The 23003-nt window shown below is 53.1% G+C and overlaps 2 protein-coding genes across 2 annotated transcripts; one reads left to right on the forward strand and one right to left on the reverse strand.

Annotated features, from left to right (window-relative positions):
• Window positions 1–8433: 8433 nt before the first annotated feature.
• On the reverse strand, window positions 8434–16818 carry ssr2 (signal sequence receptor, beta). The gene is made up of 6 exons (XM_072447305.1): window positions 16746–16818; window positions 15117–15277; window positions 13982–14080; window positions 13143–13251; window positions 12925–13002; window positions 8434–9642 (listed from the first exon to the last, which is right to left on the reverse strand). The coding sequence occupies exons 2-6, from the start codon at window positions 15275–15277 to the stop codon at window positions 9532–9534; spliced, it is 558 nt and encodes a 185-aa protein (XP_072303406.1). The 5' UTR covers window positions 16746–16818; the 3' UTR covers window positions 8434–9531.
• Window positions 16819–19466: 2648 nt separating this feature from the next.
• On the forward strand, window positions 19467–22457 carry s100v2 (S100 calcium binding protein V2). The gene is made up of 3 exons (XM_072447307.1): window positions 19467–19550; window positions 21621–21752; window positions 22274–22457. The coding sequence occupies exons 1-3, from the start codon at window positions 19542–19544 to the stop codon at window positions 22442–22444; spliced, it is 312 nt and encodes a 103-aa protein (XP_072303408.1). The 5' UTR covers window positions 19467–19541; the 3' UTR covers window positions 22445–22457.
• The last annotated feature ends 546 nt before the right edge of the window (window positions 22458–23003 follow it).

Genomic DNA, 23003 nt, shown 5'->3' on the forward strand with positions numbered 1-23003 from the left:
CTTGAGGATGATCTGCACCCACACACACTCCTACAACCCCACACACACTCCTGCGACCCCACACACACTCCTACGACCCCACACACACTCCTACAACCCCACACACACTCCTGCGACCCCACACACACTCCTACGACCCCACACACACTCCTACAACCCCACACACACTCCTGCGACCCCACACACACTCCTGCGACCCCACACACACTCCTACGACCCCACACACACTCCTACAACCCCACACACACTCCTGCGACCCCACACACACTCCTACGACCCCACACACACTCCTACAACCCCACACACACTCCTGCGACCCCACACACACTCCTACGACCCCACACACACTCCTACAACCCCACACACACTCCTGCGACCCCACACACACTCCTGCGACCCCACACACACTCCTGCGACCCCACACACACTCCTACGACCCCACACACACTCCTACGACCCCACACACACTCCTGCGACCCCACACACACTCCTACGACCCCACACACACTCCTACAACCCCACACACACTCCTGCGACCCCACACACACTCCTACGACCCCACACACACTCCTACAACCCCACACACACTCCTGCGACCCCACACACACGCCCACGACCCCACACACACTCCTGCGACCCCACACACACTCCTGCGACTCCACACACACTCCTGCGACCCCACACACACTCCTACGACCCCACACACACGCCCACGACCCCACACACACTCCTACGACACCACACACACTCCTACGACCCCACACACACTCCTGCGACCCCACACACACTCCTGCGACCCCACACACACGCCCACGACCCCACACACACTCCTGCGACCCCACACACACGCCCGCGACCCCACACACACTCCTACGACCCCACACACACTCCTGCGACCCCACACACACTCCTGCGACCCCACACACACTCCTGCGACCCCACACACACGCCCACGACCCCACACACACTCCTGCGACCCCACACACACGCCCGCAACCCCTCACACACGCCCGCGACCCCTCACACACGCCCACGACCCCACACACACGCCCGCGACCCCACACACACTCCTGCGACCCCACACACACGCCCGCGACCCCACACACACGCCCGCAACCCCTCACACACGCCCGCGACCCCTCACACACGCCCACGACCCCACACACACGCCCGCGACCCCACACACACACCGCGACACCACACACGCCCGCGACCCCACACACACGCCCGCGACCCCACACACGCTCCCACGACCCCACACACACGCCCGCGACCCCACACACACTCCTGCGACCCCACACACACTCCTGCGACCCCACACACACGCCCGCGACCCCTCACACACGCCCACGACCCCACACACACGCCCGCGACCCCACACACACGCCCGCGACCCCACACACATTCCTGCGACCCCACACACACTCTTGCGACCCCACACACACGCCCGCGACCCCTCACACACGCCCGCGACCCCACACACACACACACCGCGACACCACACACGCCCGCGACCCCACACACACACGCCCGCGATCCCACACACACCCGCGACCCCAAACACACACACACCGCGACACCACACACGCCCGCGACCCCACACACGGCCGCGACCCCACACACACGCCCGCGACCCCACACACGGCCGCGACCCCACACACGCTCCCGCGACCCCACACACGCGCCCGCGACCACACACACGCTCCCGCGACCCCACACACGCGCCCGCGACCCCTCACACACACCCGCGACCCCAAACACACACACACCGCGACACCACACACGCCCGCGACCCCACACACACGCCCGCGACCCCACACACGCTCCCACGACCCCACACACACGCCCGCGACCCCACACACACTCCTGCGACCCCACACACACTCCTGCGACCCCACACACACGCCCGCGACCCCTCACACACGCCCACGACCCCACACACACGCCCGCGACCCCACACACACGCCCGCGACCCCACACACATTCCTGCGACCCCACACACACTCCTGCGACCCCACACACACGCCCGCGACCCCTCACACACGCCCGCGACCCCACACACACACACACCGCGACACCACACACGCCCGCGACCCCACACACACGCCCGCGACCCCACACACACGCCTGCGACCCCACACACACTCCTGCGACCCCACACACACTCCTACGACCCCACACACACTCCTACAACCCCACACACACGCCCACGACCCCACACACACTCCTGCGACCCCACACACACTCCTGCGACTCCACACACACTCCTGCGACCCCACACACACTCCTACGACCCCACACACACGCCCACGACCCCACACACACTCCTACGACACCACACACACTCCTACGACCCCACACACACTCCTGCGACCCCACACACACTCCTGCGACCCCACACACACGCCCACGACCCCACACACACTCCTGCGACCCCACACACACGCCCGCGACCCCACACACACTCCTACGACCCCACACACACTCCTGCGACCCCACACACACTCCTGCGACCCCACACACACTCCTGCGACCCCACACACACGCCCACGACCCCACACACACTCCTGCGACCCCACACACACGCCCGCAACCCCTCACACACGCCCGCGACCCCTCACACACGCCCACGACCCCACACACACGCCCGCGACCCCACACACACTCCTGCGACCCCACACACACGCCCGCGACCCCACACACACGCCCGCAACCCCTCACACACGCCCGCGACCCCTCACACACGCCCACGACCCCACACACACGCCCGCGACCCCACACACACACCGCGACACCACACACGCCCGCGACCCCACACACACGCCCGCGACCCCACACACGCTCCCACGACCCCACACACACGCCCGCGACCCCACACACACTCCTGCGACCCCACACACACTCCTGCGACCCCACACACACGCCCGCGACCCCTCACACACGCCCACGACCCCACACACACGCCCGCGACCCCACACACACGCCCGCGACCCCACACACATTCCTGCGACCCCACACACACTCTTGCGACCCCACACACACGCCCGCGACCCCTCACACACGCCCGCGACCCCACACACACACACACCGCGACACCACACACGCCCGCGACCCCACACACACACGCCCGCGATCCCACACACACCCGCGACCCCAAACACACACACACCGCGACACCACACACGCCCGCGACCCCACACACGGCCGCGACCCCACACACACGCCCGCGACCCCACACACGGCCGCGACCCCACACACGCTCCCGCGACCCCACACACGCGCCCGCGACCACACACACGCTCCCGCGACCCCACACACGCGCCCGCGACCCCTCACACACACCCGCGACCCCAAACACACACACACCGCGACACCACACACGCCCGCGACCCCACACACACGCCCGCGACCCCACACACGCTCCCACGACCCCACACACACGCCCGCGACCCCACACACACTCCTGCGACCCCACACACACGCCCGCGACCCCTCACACACGCCCACGACCCCACACACACGCCCGCGACCCCACACACACGCCCGCGACCCCACACACATTCCTGCGACCCCACACACACTCCTGCGACCCCACACACACGCCCGCGACCCCTCACACACGCCCGCGACCCCACACACACACACACCGCGACACCACACACGCCCGCGACCCCACACACACGCCCGCGACCCCACACACACGCCTGCGACCCCACACATGCGACCCCAAACACACGCGCCCGCGACCCCACACATGCGCCCGCGACCCCACACACACGCCCGCGACCCCACACACACGCCCGCGACCCCACACACATGCCCGCGACCCCACACGCCCATGAGCCCACACACACGCCCGCGACCCCACACATGCCCGCGACCCCACACACACGCCCGCGACCCCACACACACGCCCGCGACCCCACACACACGCCCGCGACCCCACACACACGCCCGCGACCCCACACACATGCCCGCGACCCCACACACACGCCCGTGACCCCACACACGCGACCGCCCGCGACCCCACACACGCGCCCGCTACCCCACACACACTCCTGCGACCCCACACACACGCCCGCGACCCCACACACACGCCCGCGACCCCACACACATGCCCGCGACCCCACACACACGCCCGTGACCCCACACATGCGACCGCCCGCGACCCCACACACACTCCTGCGACCCCACACACACTCCTACGACCCCACACACACGCCCGCGACCCCACACACACTCCTGCGACCCCACACACACTCCTGCGACCCCACACACACGCCCGCGACCCCTCACACACGCCCGCGACCCCACACACGCCCGCGACCCCACACATACACACACCGCGACACCACACACGCCCGCGACCCCACACACACACACACCGCGACACCACACACGCCCGCGACCCCACACACACACGCCCGCGATCCCACACACACCCGCGACCCCAAACACACACACACCGCGACACCACACACGCCCGCGACCCCACACACGGCCGCGACCCCACACACACGCCCGCGACCCCACACACACGCCCGCGACCCCACACACGCTCCCGCGACCCCACACACGCGCCCGCGACCACACACACGCTCCCGCGACCCCACACACGCGCCCGCGACCCCTCACACACACCCGCGACCCCAAACACACACACACCGCGACACCACACACGCCCGCGACCCCACACACACGCCCGCGACCCCACACACACGCCCGCGACCCCACACACGCTCCCGCGACCCCACACACGCGGCCGCGACCCCACACACACGCCTGCGACCCCACACGCGCCCGCGACCCCACAAGCGCCCGCGACCCCACACGCGCCCGCGACCCCACACACACGCCCGCGCCCCCACACACGCGCCCGCGCCCCCACACACGCGCCCGCGACCCCACACACGCGCCCGCGACCCGATATACACTCCCGCGACCCCACACACAAACCCGCGACACCACACACACGCCCGCGACCCCACACACGCCCGCGACCCGATATACACTCCCGCGACCCCACACACGCGCCCGCGACCCCACACACACGCCCGCGACCCCACACACACGCCCGCGACCCCACACACACGCCCGCGACCCCACACACACACGCCCGCGACCCCACACACACGCCCGCGACCCCACACACACGCCTGCGACCCCACACATGCGACCCCAAACACACGCGCCCGCGACCCCACACACGCGCCCGCGACCCCACATACGCGCCCGCGACCGCCCGCGAACCCACACATGCGCCCGCGACCCCACACACACGCCCGCGACCCCACACACACGCCCGCAACCCCACACACATGCCCGCGACCCCACACACACGCCCGTGACCCCACACACGCGACCGCCCGCGACCCCACACACGCGCCCGCTACCCCACACACACGCCCGCGACCCCACACGCACACGACCCCACACGCGCCCGCGACCCCACACACGCGCCCGCGACCACACACACGCGCCCGCGACCCCACACACGCGCCCGCGACCCCACACACGCGCCCGCGACCCCACACACGCGCCCGCGACCCCACACACGCCCGCGACCCCAAACACACGCGCCCGCGACCCCACACGCGCCCGCGACCCCACACACGCGCCCGCGACCGCACAAACGCGCCCGCGACCCCACACACGCGCCCGCGACCCCACACACGCGCCGCGACCGCACACACGTGCCCGCGACCGCCCGCAACCCCACGCACACGCCCGCGACCCCACACACACGCCCGCGACCCCACACACACGCCCGCGACCCTACACACACGCCTGCGACCCCACACACGCCCGCGACCCCACACGCCCACGACCCCACACACATGCCCGCGACCCCACACACACGCCCGTGACCCCACACACGCGCCCGCGACCGCCCGCGACCCCACACACGCGCCCGCGACCCCACACAGGCGCCCGCGACCCCACACACGCGCCCGCGACCGCACACACGCGCCCGCGACCCCACACACGCGCCCGCGACCCCACACACGCGCCCGCGACCCCACACACACGCCTGCGACCCCACACACGCCCGCGACCCCACACACACGCCTGCGACCCCACACGCGCACGCGACCCCACACACGCGCCCGCGACCGCACAAACGCGCCCGCGACCCCACACACGCGCCCGCGACCCCACACACGCGCCGCGACCCCACACACGTGCCCGCGACCGCCCGCAACCCCACGCACACGCCCGCGACCCCACACACACGCCCGCGACCCCACACACACGCCCGCGACCCTACACACACGCCTGCGACCCCACACACGCCCGCAACCCCACACGCCCACGACCCCACACACATGCCCGCGACCGCACAAACGCGCCCGCGACCCCACACACACGCCCGCGACCCCACACGCCCACGACCCCACACACACGCCCACGACCCCACACACACGCCCGCGACCCCACATACACGGCTGTGATAGAGGGCGCTACAAAGATGCTTCACCAGCAAGAACCACGCCACAACAATGGAATGTTTATTGATAATAGTGATGATGGAGCGATGACGGAGCGATGACGGAGAGATGACGGAGCGATGACGGAGAGATGACGGAGCGATGACGGAGAGATGACGGAGCGATGACGGAGCGATGACGGATCGATGACGGAGCGATGACGGATCGATGACGGAGCGATGACGGATCGATGACGGAGCGATGACGGAGCGATGACGGAGCGATGACGGAGCGATGACGGAGCGATTAGAGTTGGCTGGGTAGAGACTCAGGATGGGGGCGTCGTCTCTGGTAATCAGCGCGGCCGATTCAAAACGCCCCCTTCCTTTGATGGTGATATGGTGATGTGTAACGTGAAGCCCAGAGCCCCCCACGCTGCAGAAGACACCCCGCCCTCACCGTGGCCACCTCTGCCAACCCAACCCTTGACCCCCCCACCTCTCAGTTCAGAGACAAGATGTGAACTGGCTCTTTCAGGAATCCAACCCCCGAAAAGCAGCTGCTGTTTCCCCAGGGGGAGCAGGGACCAGGGGAGGACCCGGGTCACCCTGGCATGGATCAGCACCTAGAACCAGGAATGCCTTTCCTTTTCTATTTTAGCTCATTTCATTCCTCAACAGACTTTTATCACAGGTGTAGTTTGTTTAATGTCCTAAATTATCTTTTTGTATGGACCACTTTTTTGTATTAGTTACACCCACATTATCGCCCTCATCCAAAGTTGATCCCATAACGTCCATTTGGCGTAACCCCAGCTCACGTTACAAACGAACCTTTGCATTCCCACCTAGCGCGTGCAGTACGTTAAAGACAAGTTCATTTACATCCTGTAAATGTAAACATATAAACGTGTTTGTCGAGTTACAGAGCCAAGAGTGAAAGAGCCACTTGAAAAGAACAGCTCCCATGAATTTCCAGTGAAGGAAGTGACGAGGAGAGTGAAGCCTTATCGCTCTGACTTTACATCAAGTTTACTTCAGTTCAACTCTGCTGCGCTCAGGTCGCCTGCATGTGCATGCACATGGCGCGGCCCGCGGGCCCGAAGGTGCAGGGACCCAACCCACTCACATGTGGAGCCTCCTGCCGCTCCCTGTGGGCGATGCTAGTGATAAAGCCAACTATACCTAAAGCTCAAGCTCTTGCACACGCTCAGCGACAGCGTACCGTTATTATTCATAGTAATATTAATATATATAATATTAATACATATATATATATATATATATTAATATTAGTATTATTACTATCTTTTAAAGGTTATGTATTTGTGACCAGACAAGGGCACTTTGTTTGTAGGGACGCCACACCAAAAGGGAAACTATAGAACCCCGTTCTAGAATAGGCACAATAGTCATGGTCTATAAAAGTCCAGGAGTCCATTTCTTCTGTAATCCAGCAGGACGAGACAGAACAGGACGAGACAGAGCAGGACGAGACAGAGCAGGACGAGACAGAGCAGGACGAGACAGAGCAGGACGAGACAGAACAGGACAAATGGAGAGGCTTGCTGACCACAGGAGGCGATATGATCCAGGAGCTGCCCCGACCACCCGCCACATCATGGGGAAGGTCCAGTGCAGAGCCGCACCTCACACTCCACGGCCCCAGTGTGGCTACTGCCTTCTTCAAACTCATCTGAGTTTTGGTTATTGTCATCCTCCTTCTGCTACTTTGTGTCCATGAGCCGGCTCCATCAGGGGCTGAAATATGAAGAACTTATGACTTCTTCTTCTCGTCCGTTAGAAGAGGCTCAGTCACTTTCACTTTTAAAAACATTGGTCTCCGGGATCCTCCTTCAGGTAAAGAGGAGTTAGTTAAATATTTTAAAAGATTATGGTCTGATAAAATACTTATCATGATTTGTCCATAATTGAGCGGCTTTACATTAGTGTTCAGCCCCAATGACACTTCATAACAAGAGTCAAGTATTAGTTTCTCAACATCATTAAATTCATGAGTTTATTGAACAAAAGCAGACCAAAAAGTCAAATGACATTTTAAAAAAACACATTTTACAAAACCAGTATAGACTGTCAGCATCATCCTGCTAAAGAAGCCGAATACAGTCATTCATGTGTGGAAACATGAATGACTGTATCTGAATGTACACAACTTTGTATTGTTTCTATGGCAACATAGATAAGAAAAGAAAACATGACCTGATCTTTTACCCATGTTGATGTTTCCCTCAGATGCATTTTGTGTTTGAGGCTCGTTTGCTTTTAACTCAAACTCACACAGAAATGTTCAAAACATGAACTGAAATTCTGAATAATTGCATGATATTAATTGCTGTCCTTTGTGCTCCGGCAGGTTTGCAGAGCTCAAAAGAAGAAGGATGAAACATGCTTTTGTGTTCCCAACGTAATTGAACTTTTAATTATTCAGTCAGTCAGTCAGATCCACTTTTCCCGTGTGTCCGGGTGTGTCCCGGGACCGGGTGTGTCCCGGCACTGGGGACAACAGGGGTTTAGTTCTTGAACCGTTATATCTGAAAAGATCTTTTAATGCAAACTAATGGTCTACTTATGCAAATCATTTTAATAGGATTTATTCAATGTATAAACCAGGTTTTGACAAACCCAAGTGTTCCCGAAACACAATTTTGCATATTACATCACCTTTTCATGCCCTTAATTAACATGAAAAAGAACAGGCATTTTTCACGCACACGCCCTCGCACTCTCTCACACAGAGACACTCTCACACAGAGACACTCTCACACAGAGACACTCTCACACAGAGACACTCTCACACAGAGACACTCTCACACAGAGACACTCTCACACAGAGACACTCTCACACAGAGACACTCTCACACAGAGACACTCTCACACAGAGACACTCTCACACAGAGACACTCTCACACAGAGACACTCTCACACAGAGACACTCTCACACAGAGACACTCTCACACAGAGACACTCTCTAGTAAGGATTGGTTTTCTGAAGTATTGAAATCATGTCCAAAAGGGACCTCCTCGGATGTGTCCTGAGGAGAGTGTCCGTCCATGTGTCCTCTGGGTTCTCTCGGTTGAGAGCATCAATTCTTCTTTGCTTTGGACGAGTCATACTTTCGTTTGCTGGAATACCAGAGCAGCAGAGGGATCCCGATGGAGGGCAGGGTCATGACCCCGAATGCAGCCCAGTCAAGCTGCAAGAAACAGAGAGGAGAGGACACCATCTCAGGAGAGGACACCATCTCAGGAGAGGACACCATCTCAGAGAGGACACCATGTCAGAAGAGGACACCATGTCAGAAGAGGACACCATCTCAGAGAGGACACATCTCAGAGAGGACACCATCTCAGAGAGGACACCATCTCAGAGAGGACACCATCTCAGAGAGGACACCATCTCAGAGAGGACACCATCTCAGAGAGGACACCATCTCAGAGAGGACACCATCTCAGAGAGGACACATCTCAGAGAGGACACCATCTCAGAGAGGACACATCTCAGGAGAGGACACCATCTCAGAGAGGACACCATCTCAGAGAGGACACCATCTCAGAGGACACCATCTCAGAGAGGACACCATCTCAGAGAGGACACCATCTCAGAGAGGACACCATCTCAGAGAGGACACCATCTCAGAGAGGACACCATCTCAGAGAGGACACCATCTCAGGAGAGGACACCATCTCAGAGAGGACACCATCTCAGAGAGGACACATCTCAGAGAGGACACATCTCAGAGAGGACACATCTCAGAGAGGACACCATCTCAGGAGAGGACACCATCTCAGGAGAGGACACATCTCAGAGAGGACACCATCTCAGAGAGGACACCATCTCAGAGAGGACACATCTCAGAGAGGACACATCTCAGAGAGGACACATCTCAGGAGAGGACACCATCTCAGAGAGAACACATCTCAGAGAGGACACCATCTCAGAGAGGACACATCTCAGAGAGGACACATCTCAGAGAGGACACATCTCAGAGAGGACACATCTCAGAGAGGACACATCTCAGAGAGGACACATCTCAGAGAGGACACCATCTCAGAGAGGACACCATCTCAGAGAGGACACATCTCAGAGAGGACACATCTCAGAGAGGACACATCTCAGAGAGGACACATCTCAGAGAGGACACATCTCAGAGAGGACACATCTCAGAGAGGACACATCTCAGAGAGGACACATCTCAGAGAGGACACCATCTCAGAGAGGACACATCTCAGAGAGGACACATCTCAGAGAGGACACATCTCAGAGAGGACACCATCTCAGAGAGGACACATCTCAGAGAGGACACATCTCAGAGAGGACACATCTCAGAGAGGACACATCTCAGAACTTACAAAGGCTGGCGGCTGGAAAAGTGTTTGTTTCTTGAGACCTTAGAGAAAGGTCTGATAGATTTAATTCTATACTAATTAGTATTTTAGTAGACGTTTGTAAAAAGTCTCCACTGCGAGCCTGGAAGTAGATCATCTACATATTGAATATTGTGATGCAGCGTGCCACTTAAGCCAGTTTCTAAAAAGGCTTTTACTGCAGTTCACACTCAAGAACTTCTTGTTTCTTCTAATTGAACTTCTAATTGTTTTAGACCTTTGGTGGTTCATGGAGAATAAGCATGTCTACCGTATTTTCCGCACTATAAGGCGCACGTAAAAGTCTTTAACGTCCTCAAAAGCCGTCCGTGCGCTTAATAGTCCGGTGCGCTTAATATATGGTTTATTTCTGGTTGTGCTTACTGACCGCGAAGATATTTTGTGTGGTACACAGTGTATGAAGAAGATTTGGGACATGAGACGTGATGCACGACTAGAGTTACAGTACTCCGGAACCGGAAGTCCCAACAACATGTGTGCAAAGCATTCTGGGAACAGTAGTCTTCTGCTACACGCGGCACACGCGACACTTTGTCAAAACGTAAGCAACATTTTCAGTCAGGCACAACGCAGACACCTACCGGTAAATGAAGGACCCCAAGAAACTTGTCCCAAGATGGCTACTGCCAAGAGACCATTAGATCTGTTATATTATCACAAGAAATGCGCTTACGGGCTAAATGATCAGTCAACTGTGGGATCAAAAGATCGGAATCATCACTGAACTGCCGCATGGATCCGAGATGCGGGATCACATGACCAACGAGATTTTAGCACGGAGCACTATCGGCGCTTTGGCTGCTTTGACCATTCTGCGCCCCAGCAGACATTAAACCGGGACACAACAATCGGGGCTGTCCCAGGTAAATCGGGACGTCTGGTCATAGCTGTGCGGGATGTACTTCAGCGCATTTGAAGGATTTGAGGACGAGGAATGAACTGAAAAAGTGAGTGTATTGTGTTGTATTTTACATGTTGCAACTGAGCGAGGCTGGGAGTTGTTGTGAATACGCTAACGTGTCTTTTAGCAATAGCAGAGTGTGTTTTGATGTTGAACAATGTTGATCTGAATGAGTTGAACCCGTTTAATAAAGCTCAACTGACTCTGACTTATCCGTCTGTTTTGTTTCTTATGCGCTTTATGTATGGACCGGTACACATGGTACACATGGTACACATGGTACACATGGTACACATGGTACACATGGTACACATGGTACACATGGAGCTGATGGTGCACTTAATAATCCGGTGCGCCTCTTCATGCGCAAAATACGGTAATTATTAGGCCCATCCACATGAAACAAGTAAAAAAGTGGAAGCATTAATTTTTCAGACATGCAATTCTATTTATTTTTGTAAAGCCCAAAATTAAAAGCAGTTTGCTCCCAGGGCTTTTTAAAATGACAATTTTACCAACAGTTTAGAGAAAGTGTTTCTGGGGGCAGTGCACGGATTTCCTCTTAAATGACTCAAATGACATCCTCCTGAACACTGACACGGGCAAAGCCTCAGTCTGAATTCTGTTAGATCTGATGCTGCTTTTGACACTGTCCATCATGGGATCCTCTTACAGAGACTAGAGGACTGGGTGGGCATCACTGGCCCCGCCCTAAACTGGTTAAGGTCCAATCTGGAAGACAGGAAGTACTTTGTCTCAGACCACATGACCCTGACCTGTGGAGTGCCCCAAGGGTCAGTCCTGGGGCCCCTTCTGTTCAACCACTACATGATACACAGTGAAAATGTGTCCTATCACAATGATGCAGACGAGTCAGATCTATGTTTCACTGTCGCAGGTGAATATGGACCAGTGGATTCACTCTGTCACTGCATCCAACAGATCAGTGTGTGGACCGGCCTCCTGCTGGTGCCAGAGTCAGGACTAAACATGGACCGGCCTCCTGCTGGTGCCAGAGTCAGGACTAAACATGGAGCGGCCTCCTGCTGGTGCCAGAGTCAGGACTAAACATGGACCGGCCTCCTGCTGGTGCCAGAGTCAGGACTAAACATGGAGCGGCCTCCTGCTGGTGCCAGAGTCAGGACTAAACATGGACTGAGGAGACGAGAGCTGTGGGTGCGGCACTCACGTAGTGGGGCGAGAAGCGACGGTCAAACTCCCTCTGGGCCAGGATGCCTCCCTGGCCAGGAGCACTGGTGTAGCCCACCTGAGCACAGAGAGAGTGAGAGAGAGAGGGCATGAGCACAGAGAGAGGGTGAGAGAGGAGAGGGAGTGCATGAGCACAGAGGGAGGAGGAGCATGACGACAGGTGCCACCTGCACGCCCTGTCACCAGGGGCTCACTTACCACCACAGGTCCGCCCTCCTGTGCCACGTAACTCACTGAGGCGGAGGTGAAGTTAAAGTAGCCGGCCTTCAGCGGGCGCAGGACCACAGTGTGAGACACGTTACTGGCTCTGGAGGACAAGGTCAAGGGTCAAGCACAAGGAGCTCTAACATGTCTGCTGGATGAGGCATTATGGGTTCACCCGGAATGTTCTGCAGTTAAGAACATTATATTATTAAAAATATAGAAATATAGAAAATGAAGGCCACATTTTTCATCGTTAGAGTTAAATGTGTCCGAGCTCAGCGCTCGTTTCCTGGTTAAATAAAGATCAGTTGTTAATAAGGCTCTTGTCATGAAGTTTGCTGCACCTCAGGTCCAGATGTCCCCGCTTGAGGTCTCAGGACATTTTTGTCCCATCTTGTCTACACAGAGACAGCTCCCTGCCTGTTGAACAAAATGGATTTTTTAAATAATTGTAAGCCTTAAAGCACTGGTCAAGGTGTTTACATAAGTATCTCATGCACGTGCAAGGATGTTTTTATAGATTCATTTGATAGAACGTTTTATTTGGATATTGTGTGTTTGTTTCATCTGTTGTGCTTTAAAAACGACACCCATTAAAAATAACTCAAGAAATGAATTCAATAATACATCATTAATGAGGCTTTGGCAAAAAAAAGAAATGTATTCTATATTGAGTTTTTTGTGCCTTTTTTGTCAAAACAACTTCAAGTAAACATATTTCCTCATGTTTCCACACTTCCCTTTGTTCAGCCTCCTGCACAATCACAGCAGAGTGTGAAACTATATGAAGCTTTTAAACCTCCGCTTCATCACGTCTGGGCTGTAAAGGATACGGAGCGATCCTGTCCCACTTCACGTTCAGCATTCCCGACACGATCCCAAAGTCCTCCGGGGGGAAAGAGTCATCAGACAGGTCCACCTCCAGAGCAGCGCTGCAACAAACACAATTTCACCTTTAAGAAGTCATTTAGATTCAGATTTTTCCTCAAAATGCACTTCTTGGACAGGTTTTCTGTAGAGGGTGAATGAAGGTATTGAAGTAGTTCACTGTAACAGTCAGATCGAACACTCTTACTTGAGTAATATATTGACCAGAGCAACATTAAGTCATATTCTACAGTGTAAACGTCTCTAACTTGAGTCCAAGTGTTTGTTGCAGTTTGTCGCTTTAATATCGGCCACTACTCAATCTCACACACTGACAGAGTGTCTTATACAGTTCTTAAAATAGATCCATAGGTCTGTTCCAAACTGAACATCAGTGCGGAGAAGGGCCTCATCAGCTGCTTCACAGCGAGACAGTGTCAGAGCTGACTTTACGGGTGTCACACCTGAGCAGCACATATACAAAGGCAAAATGTCCATATTAATCAAGAGTGCCATGTTGACCTTGTAAATAAAATGTGTGTGAGGCCAAAGAGCCAGAGCAAGCCGAAGGGAGCGTCTTTCATTTCCAGGTAGAGATGGATGCCATTTCTGAAGGTTTATGTTACGCATGTTGAATAACTATGAAAAGGCTATGGAAAGGGATAATAGCAATGGTACCTTTTACTAAAATTATAAATCTGATGTTTTGTCCAGACAGATACTTGAGCAGTAATTTCCCCAAATCCTTTTTAATAATTTCTTCTTACTTTGAAGTAACAGTGCCTTACTGGAGTTTAAACTGCCTGCATCGTGCATCGACTTTAGAGCTTTGAACCTTCTTACAGCGCTCGTGCCTGTGCCCAAAGTGGCTTTTTGATTGATTCCTCAATCATCATTGAGTCCTCCCCCCGTCCTCCACATTTCCAGGTTTGTGAGTGGGGTCCAAGATATGGGTGATATTTTATAACCATTATGTTCTGGGTGTTGCACAACAATTATTCTCAAATATACTCTTAGGGTAGACTACGAAACAGGAAAAATAGGCTGATATATCTTTAACTGCTTTACCTCCCAGTGGCACAACAATCCTGCAGTGTTTACCTGGAGCCCACGTTGTAGATGTTGTACTGCAGGGTGAGGTCACGGCCCTCCACGGCGTAGCGGTTGAGCAGAGACTTGGAGGCGAGCAGTCGAGCTCCATCCTCAGCAGAGCAGAGGCCGAGCAGAGGCAGGAGGAGCGAGAGGAGCAGTGTGGTCACCATCTACATGAGACAAGAGAGCAGTGAGTGTGTGGTCACCATCTACATGAGACAAGAGAGCAGTGAGTGTGTGGTCACCATCTACATGAGACAAGAGCAGTGAGTGTGTGGTCACCATCTACATGAGACAGGAGCAGTGAGTGTGTGGTCACCATCTACATGAGACAGGAGCAGTGAGTGTGTGGTCACCATCTACATGAGACAGGAGCAGTGAGTGTGTGGTCACCATCTACATGAGACAGGAGCAGTGAGTGTGTGGTCACCATCTACATGAGACAGGAGCAGTGAGTGTGTGGTCACCATCTACATGAGACAGGAGCAGTGAGTGTGTGGTCACCATCTACATGAGACAAGAGAGCAGTGAGTGTGTGGTCACCATCTACATGAGACAAGAGCAGTGAGTGTGTGGTCACCATCTACATGAGACAAGAGCAGTGCTCACAGACAGAAGGACAGCTCCAGCCAGTCTCTTCTCAACTAGTCGACTAATTACATTTTTGTATTTAATATATATATTGTAAATGTAGGGACTGAAGGCTTCTATATAAATAATTTACAATTAAATAGTTTTATTGATAATAACAATCGGATTTAGTCATCATTTTGTAATAAAAAAAAAAGGTCTGGTCATGGGTGGTCGAGTCTGTTTAGTCCAGAGAACCATTACCTTAATAAAATAAAACCATTTTTAAATCATCGACAAGTGACAACAAGTGTGTACAGTACACGTACGTGTCTCTGAGCGTGTACAGTACACGTACGTGTCTCTGTGCGTGTACAGTACACGTACGTGTCTCTGTGCGTGTACAGTACACGTACGTGTCTCTGAGCGTGTACAGTACACGTACGTGTCTCTGAGCGTGTACAGTACACGTACGTGTCTCTGTGCGTGTACAGTACACGTACGTGTCTCTGTGCGTGTACAGTACACGTACGTGTTCCACAACTGCTTCTAAGAAAACCTCATGTGCTTTGAAGTCGTGGGCTTCTGAAGAATAAAGTCTACAGTCTCTAGACGAACAACTGCAGTGGTGGTAATACAACCGCCATAAACACCAAAGAAGAAGAATCAGACACTGACGCCTCAGAATACAACCACATTGTTATTACTGCTATTTACATGAATAGACAAAGAAATGTATGTGTACACGCAAGTTTATGTGTACACGTACCAGAAGTAAATAATATATATATATATATATATATATATATATATATATATATATATATATATATATATATATATATATATCTATCACATTGAGAGAGACATGTCATTCATTCAGCCTAAGTTACGCTTACGTGGACCTAGAGCGCGTCAGATCCACGCGCACTGAAGTGTCAGATCCACGTCCTGCGCTTCAGACAAACACTCGAGATTAATAATCCCTTCAAATGAATCATAATAAGTCCTCTGGACAGACTTATTTTAGAAAATGAACGAATTGTAGAAAGTGCGCTGGCCGCTTACCTTCAGTGTGTTCGCTTTACACAGACAGAGCTCACGAGCGCATGCGCACTGCTTACATGCACTCCAAACATGACGTGTCCGGATGTGTCGTCATCCCCTTGGCTCCTCCTCCCTGGTCATGTTTCCGATCCGCCACTGCAGCAGAACTCAGCGCCCTCTACAGGTCAGGAGGCAAATCCCACTGGTTTATGATCTCAAATCATGGATCTATGAACATATCTGGATCGAGTATTATTATTAGCTTGAACTTGTCTTAAATTAGACTAGCGGCCAGTCCATTCTTAACATCTAACAACGTCCACAACAATTCATTTCATCTGAACACTCCTGGACGAATAAGGTATTACAGCAACTTATTCATTGCACTGTTCACTTCTGCACTATTTCTGTAAATTGAAATGGTAAATGTTGTGTATATACTCAGACTAAGACTACTTTTATTTAATTAGTATATTTAAAATTGTATGCGTGCCTTATTTGACAAATCTTTCTGTTCTTCTCATTCATTGTTGTGTGTTGCTCCTTGAGGCCAAAGCAAGTTCCATGTTTCTGAATTGTGTTCATTGACAACAGCAATAAAACCTTTTCTGATTCTGATTGGAACTGCAACAAAAATATCCTCCACAGTCCAGAAAGCATTTTCCCCACACAGCGTGATGACAGGCACAAGTTCGGATTTTGTGTTGATTTTTGCCTTTTTTCAGATATATATTTTTTTGCTGCAGTACCAATGACTGGCCACTGGGACATAAAACAGTAGCAATACCCTATCCAGATATTTTAATATATCCTTGGCTCAAAACGACAGCCTTTTTTATTGATTCTTTAGACGTAACATGACATGAAGTGAACCATATCACAATGAAGCAAAGGGATTACAAAGTGCAGATCTTCACTTCTCATTTCATTCATTCTCTGTTGGAATTAGCCGAGTCTTGCTCAAATAAAATCATAATAATCTGAGATGGAGTTACAGATGGATGACCACTGTAGCACGTTAAGCTTTTTACACACAATGTGAATATGTCACTGGAGGAAACCGACCTGTTTAGAAAAGTGTCTTTCTCTCAAAGCTCAAGGCTAACATACATTAACTTAATATAAAATTGACCAACTTCATAAAAGAACACGGAATGCAAAAGTGGAGTGTTTTAGTTGAGTTTTTGCTATTATTATTGATCACATTTATTGTATGATAGCATTAGCCTAGAGACAAAAGCACTTACTTGAATAATATATAGTTGTCCCCAGGTGAAGTATGTCGGTGTAATCCCTCATTCGTCCAGGCGTGTTCCATAGTAGAAAAAGCTTCAGTTGTAGTCATCTGGACTCAGTTTGAAAAAATAGACGTTTGGATGAGAGTCGAAACGTCTATTTTTTCAAACTGAGTTCAGATGACTACAACTGAAGCTTTTTCTACCCAGGTGAAGTGTTTACATTGTGCGTAGGGGTCTTAACATGCTGTGATTAAACATATGGAACTCGCTCTCCGCTTTGCCTTAATTCATTATTGATTTATTTTAGCAGGACTCTGTTAATTCCCCATAAGAAATAAATGGAGCAGGAAGTGGAGCTTCACATTTTTAAGACAACCGGACCGAGCCTGTTCATGAAAAGTGCATATAACATCTCTCCTATAGGAAGATAACTCACAGAATGTAACCACATTGTTATTACTGCTATTTAAATCCATAGACAAAGAGAACAATTCAACTTTTTGCATCTGCGCAGAATTTTATTTATTTTCCGATGCCCTTTGTCCAAAGAAATGTGGTCCAACTATTTATAAATCATTCACCAGAATAAAACCAACACGATTATACAAAATATTATATTTGTATAATATCTGGAAGTGTTCACATACATAAAGTTATGTTTCTCTATAATACACGCTCAGTAAAGTCATTTACAACAGAAATACAATTGTCTACTTTCAATCCCCAAAACACAATGTGTCAAAGCTGTAAATAAACTGCATATAAACCAGTGATAGAAACACATTTTTCCGCCTAAGGCCCAAAGTCACTGGGATAGGCTCCAGTGGACCCCCAATGGGAATAAGCGGTAGAAAAATTGAGTTTTGTTACTTTTGATATTGTTCTGGTGTTTAGATGTATTAAACTCAAGTCATTTAAGCCTCTGTTGCTTTGCATTTAGGAACATTTGATTCTCTAGTCTATTGTCTGTTTGTTCTTAACACATGTGTATGTAATTGTACCTTTGAATTTATTGTAATCAATAAAATATAAAAGAAAACGTATGGAGGTCTGGGAGTATAGAGGGGTATGTGTGGCTGAAAACATTCAGTATCATCTTTTCTTTACGAGTGCTGATCGAGTGCATTTGTCCGGGCAGAGAACTGTCCGGACAGAGAAGTGTGTCGTAACTGTGGCTCGTGGGTGGAGTGTGGAGCTCCTCAGGGTGTGGCCACTCCACAGTCTGCAAACAAACTCCACACTCACACTGAGCAGGAGCCAAACTGGTTCTGTTCCTCCCTCAGCTCCCAACGCTCCGAAAAGCGCACGGTCCCGTTTCAAACCCGTGGAACACATTGTGCTCCAGGATCGTCCAGAGAGCCGCAGCAGCCTGTCCAGAGAGCCGCAGCAGCCTGTCCAGAGAGCCGCAGCAGCCTGTCCAGAGAGCCGCAGCAGCCTGTCCAGAGAGCCGCAGCAGCCTGTCCAGAGAGCCGCAGCAGCCTGTCCAGAGAGCCGCAGCAGCCTGTCCAGAGAGCCGCAGCAGCCTGTCCAGAGAGCCGCAGCAGCCTGTCCAGAGAGCCGCAGCAGCCCTCAACTCAACATGCCGCAGGTAGGACCCTCTTTTCATCTGTGGGCCCAAACCTTTACCGCGCATCTACTCCTAACGTAAAGGCTCGCGAAAGTCAGCTGCGTCTCGGGGCCCCAGCCTCGCCTCGGGGCCCCAGCTGCGCCTCGGGGCCTCGCTCTGCAGCTCCACATGTGTGTAAGGCCTGAAGTGTCAGGATCAGACTCGGGGCTTGTCTCGGCAGAGCCACGTGACTCACAGGGCGCGGCCCGGAGCTGCGGGGCCACATACGTGGAATAACTGTCACGAACGTGCCAACACTGGCGCAGGGAGCACCCAACCCCACGCCCCAGTCTTGTATTGCAAACTGACATTGTATCATAGGGCAAGACACGTCACCCACAACATGGCTGTGCAGCAGTGGAACGAGTACTGACCAATGAGCAGTCAAAGGCTTCTAGATTGTACTTTTGAATGTACTTTTGCATGGAATATGAGCATTATATGTATCAGTCTTTTAAGGTCACCCCTGTAAAAGCTGTTTCAATCACAATGGGGTTCTTACTTGGTTAAATAAAGGTAAATAAATAAACAATGTAAGAGTTTAAAAAGAGTTTAATGCTGAATTGCACATTTTTCTGAGTTCAAAGCAGGTGATGTTTGTGTTTGTGGTTTAGAAACAGCAGCTAGTGACACAACAGTGACCAGGGCCGGTGCTGTTCTCTGTAACGACTGTTTTAAATGGAGCTAGGTTACAATTGCGTTTACATCTGATACATACGTACTTATGCTGGTCAGTGGTCAGTGCTGCTGTGCAGGGGAGCGGTCACCTGTGTGTACACAACCCCCACATGGCCAGTCTGTTACTGGATTCATGCTAGACCACATCATATTGTTTTCTGATATGTCAAAAAGTTATTGAAGACCCGACTTGGAGCTCCCGGAGCATCTGCCGGGCCAACAGGCGGTCACGGGCGAGCCAACAGGCGGTCACATGCGGGCCAACAGGCGGTCACAGGAGGGCCAACAGGCGGTCACAGGCGGGCCAATAGGCGGTCACAGCCGGGCCAACAGGCGGTCACAGGCGGGCCAACAGGCGGTCACAGCCGGGCCAACAGGCGGTCACAGGAGGGCCAACAGGCGGTCACATGCGGGCCAACAGGCGGTCACAGGCGGGCCAACAGGCGGTCACAGCCGGGCCAACAGGCGGTCACATGCGGGCCAACAGGCGGTCACAGGAGGGCCAACAGGCGGTCACAGGCGGGCCAACAGGCGGTCACAGGCAGTCACATGCGGGCCAACAGGCGGTCACATGCGGGCCAACAGGCGGTCACAGGAGGGCCAACAGGCGGTCACATGCGGGCCAACAGGCGGTCACAGGAGGGCCAACAGGCGGTCACAGGCGGGCCAACAGGCGGTCACAGCCGGGCCAACAGGCGGTCACAGGCGGGCCAATAGGCGGTCACAGCCGGGTCAACAGGCGGTCACAGGAGGGCCAACAGGCGGTCACAGGCGGGCCAACAGGCGGTCACAGCCGGGCCAACAGGCGGTCACATGCGGGCCAACAGGCGGTCACAGGAGGGCCAACAGGCGGTCACAGGCGGTCACATGCGGGCCAACAGGCGGTCACATGCGGGCCAACAGGCGGTCACAGGAGGGCCAACAGGCGGTCACATGCGGGCCAACAGGCGGTCACAGCCGGGCCAACAGGCGGTCACAGGAGGGCCAACAGGCGGTCACAGGAGGGCCAACAGGCGGTCACAGCCGGGCCAGCAGGCGGTCACAGCCGGGCCAACAGGCGGTCACAGGAGGGCCAGTAGAACTGAATTGGCAGTGCGCCTTTAGCGGATTCTGACATACATACTCATACATACACACATACATACATACATACATACTCACATACATACATACATACATACTCACATACATACATACATACATACTCACATACATACATACATACATACATACATACATACATACATACATACTCACAAACATACATACATACTCACATACTCACATACATACATACACACACACATACATACATACACACATACATACATACACACATACATACTCATACTGTGTGGATGTGTGTGTCCTCAGTACTCAGACCTGGAGAATGCCATCCACACGCTGGTGTCCAAGTTTCACTCTGCCTCCAATGACAAGAGCCCCACCCTGAAAACGGATGAGTTCAAGGGCCTCCTGTCCACGCAAATGCCAAACCTGGTCAAGGTAAGTCTCTGGGCACCACACATGGGGCCCCACACATGGGGCCCCACACATGGAGCCCCACATATGGGGCCCCACATATGGGGCCCCACATATGGGGCCCCACATATGGGGCCCCACAGTACAAGATCAGAATCAGAAAAAGGTTTATTGCCATCGTCAGTGAACTAAAGTCACAAACAGTTGACTTTAAGGTGCAACATACAACAATTGATAATAATAACAGCAAAATATATCATATAATGTATGCATAACATTAAAAATGTATTAATAAAATAAGAATATACTTACACAGATGGAGTATATACACAACATTTACAGATGGTTAGAAATAGTGCAAAAAAGTGAACAATGCAGTGAATAGTGCAGTGGTGTTACATGTTCACGGCCCCGGGCGTGGCCCCGGGCGTGGCCCCGGGTGTGGCATTCTCCAGAGCAGTTGTTGTTTGGACATGGTTCCTCTGGATGCTCCCGGTAAAGGTTGTGTTGAGTTTGTGTGAAGGTGCAGTGTTGTGTGTTCACAGGGCATCGGCTCGGAGCAGGGCCTCTCAGAGATCCTGAGGAAGATGGGCGTCGGCTCTGGAGAAGGCATCTCCTTTAGCCACTTTTGGACCCTGATCCAGCAGCTGGCTTCATCTCAGCACAACATCCTGAGTCAGGGTGCGGGCTCATCCTGCAGCTGCGCACTGCTCTGAGCCCCGGGGCCCCGGGGCCCCACACCTTTTTTTTAATTTTTAAAGAAACATTCCTGGTCTTTCTTGCATTAAATGTCTAATTCCAAATTCATGTTATTGTCAAGCGAATAAAACTATTATTCGAAACAACTTGTCAGTATTTGTTTAATGGGGTTGAACTAAGAAGTACAAAGTACAAATACATAAGCAGATGCCCTGGTACTGGTTCACTAAAAGTATGGCAATAATTTGCTTCCTGTTTGACAGTGGGCGGAGCTACAATTATATTTAAGGCGTGTCTCAGTGGGCGGAGCTACAATTATATTTAAGGCGTGTCTCAGTGGGCGGAGCTACAATTATATTTAAGGTGTGTCTCAGCGGGCGGAGCTACAATTATATTTAAGGCGTGTCTCAGTGGGCGGAGCTACAATTATATTTAAGGTGTCTCAGTGGGCGGAGCTACAATTACATTTAAGGCGTGTCTCAGTGGGCGGAGCTACAATTATATTTAAGGCGTGTCTCAGTGGGTGGAGCTACAATTATATTTAAGGCGTGTCTCCGTGGGCGGAGCTACAATTAT

This window comes from Eucyclogobius newberryi, unplaced genomic scaffold, assembly GCF_026437365.1.
Source record: "Eucyclogobius newberryi isolate DKJ021-1_F unplaced genomic scaffold, fEucNew1.0.hap1 SCAF_16, whole genome shotgun sequence".
NCBI classification, from domain to species: Eukaryota; Metazoa; Chordata; class Actinopteri; order Gobiiformes; family Gobiidae; genus Eucyclogobius; species Eucyclogobius newberryi.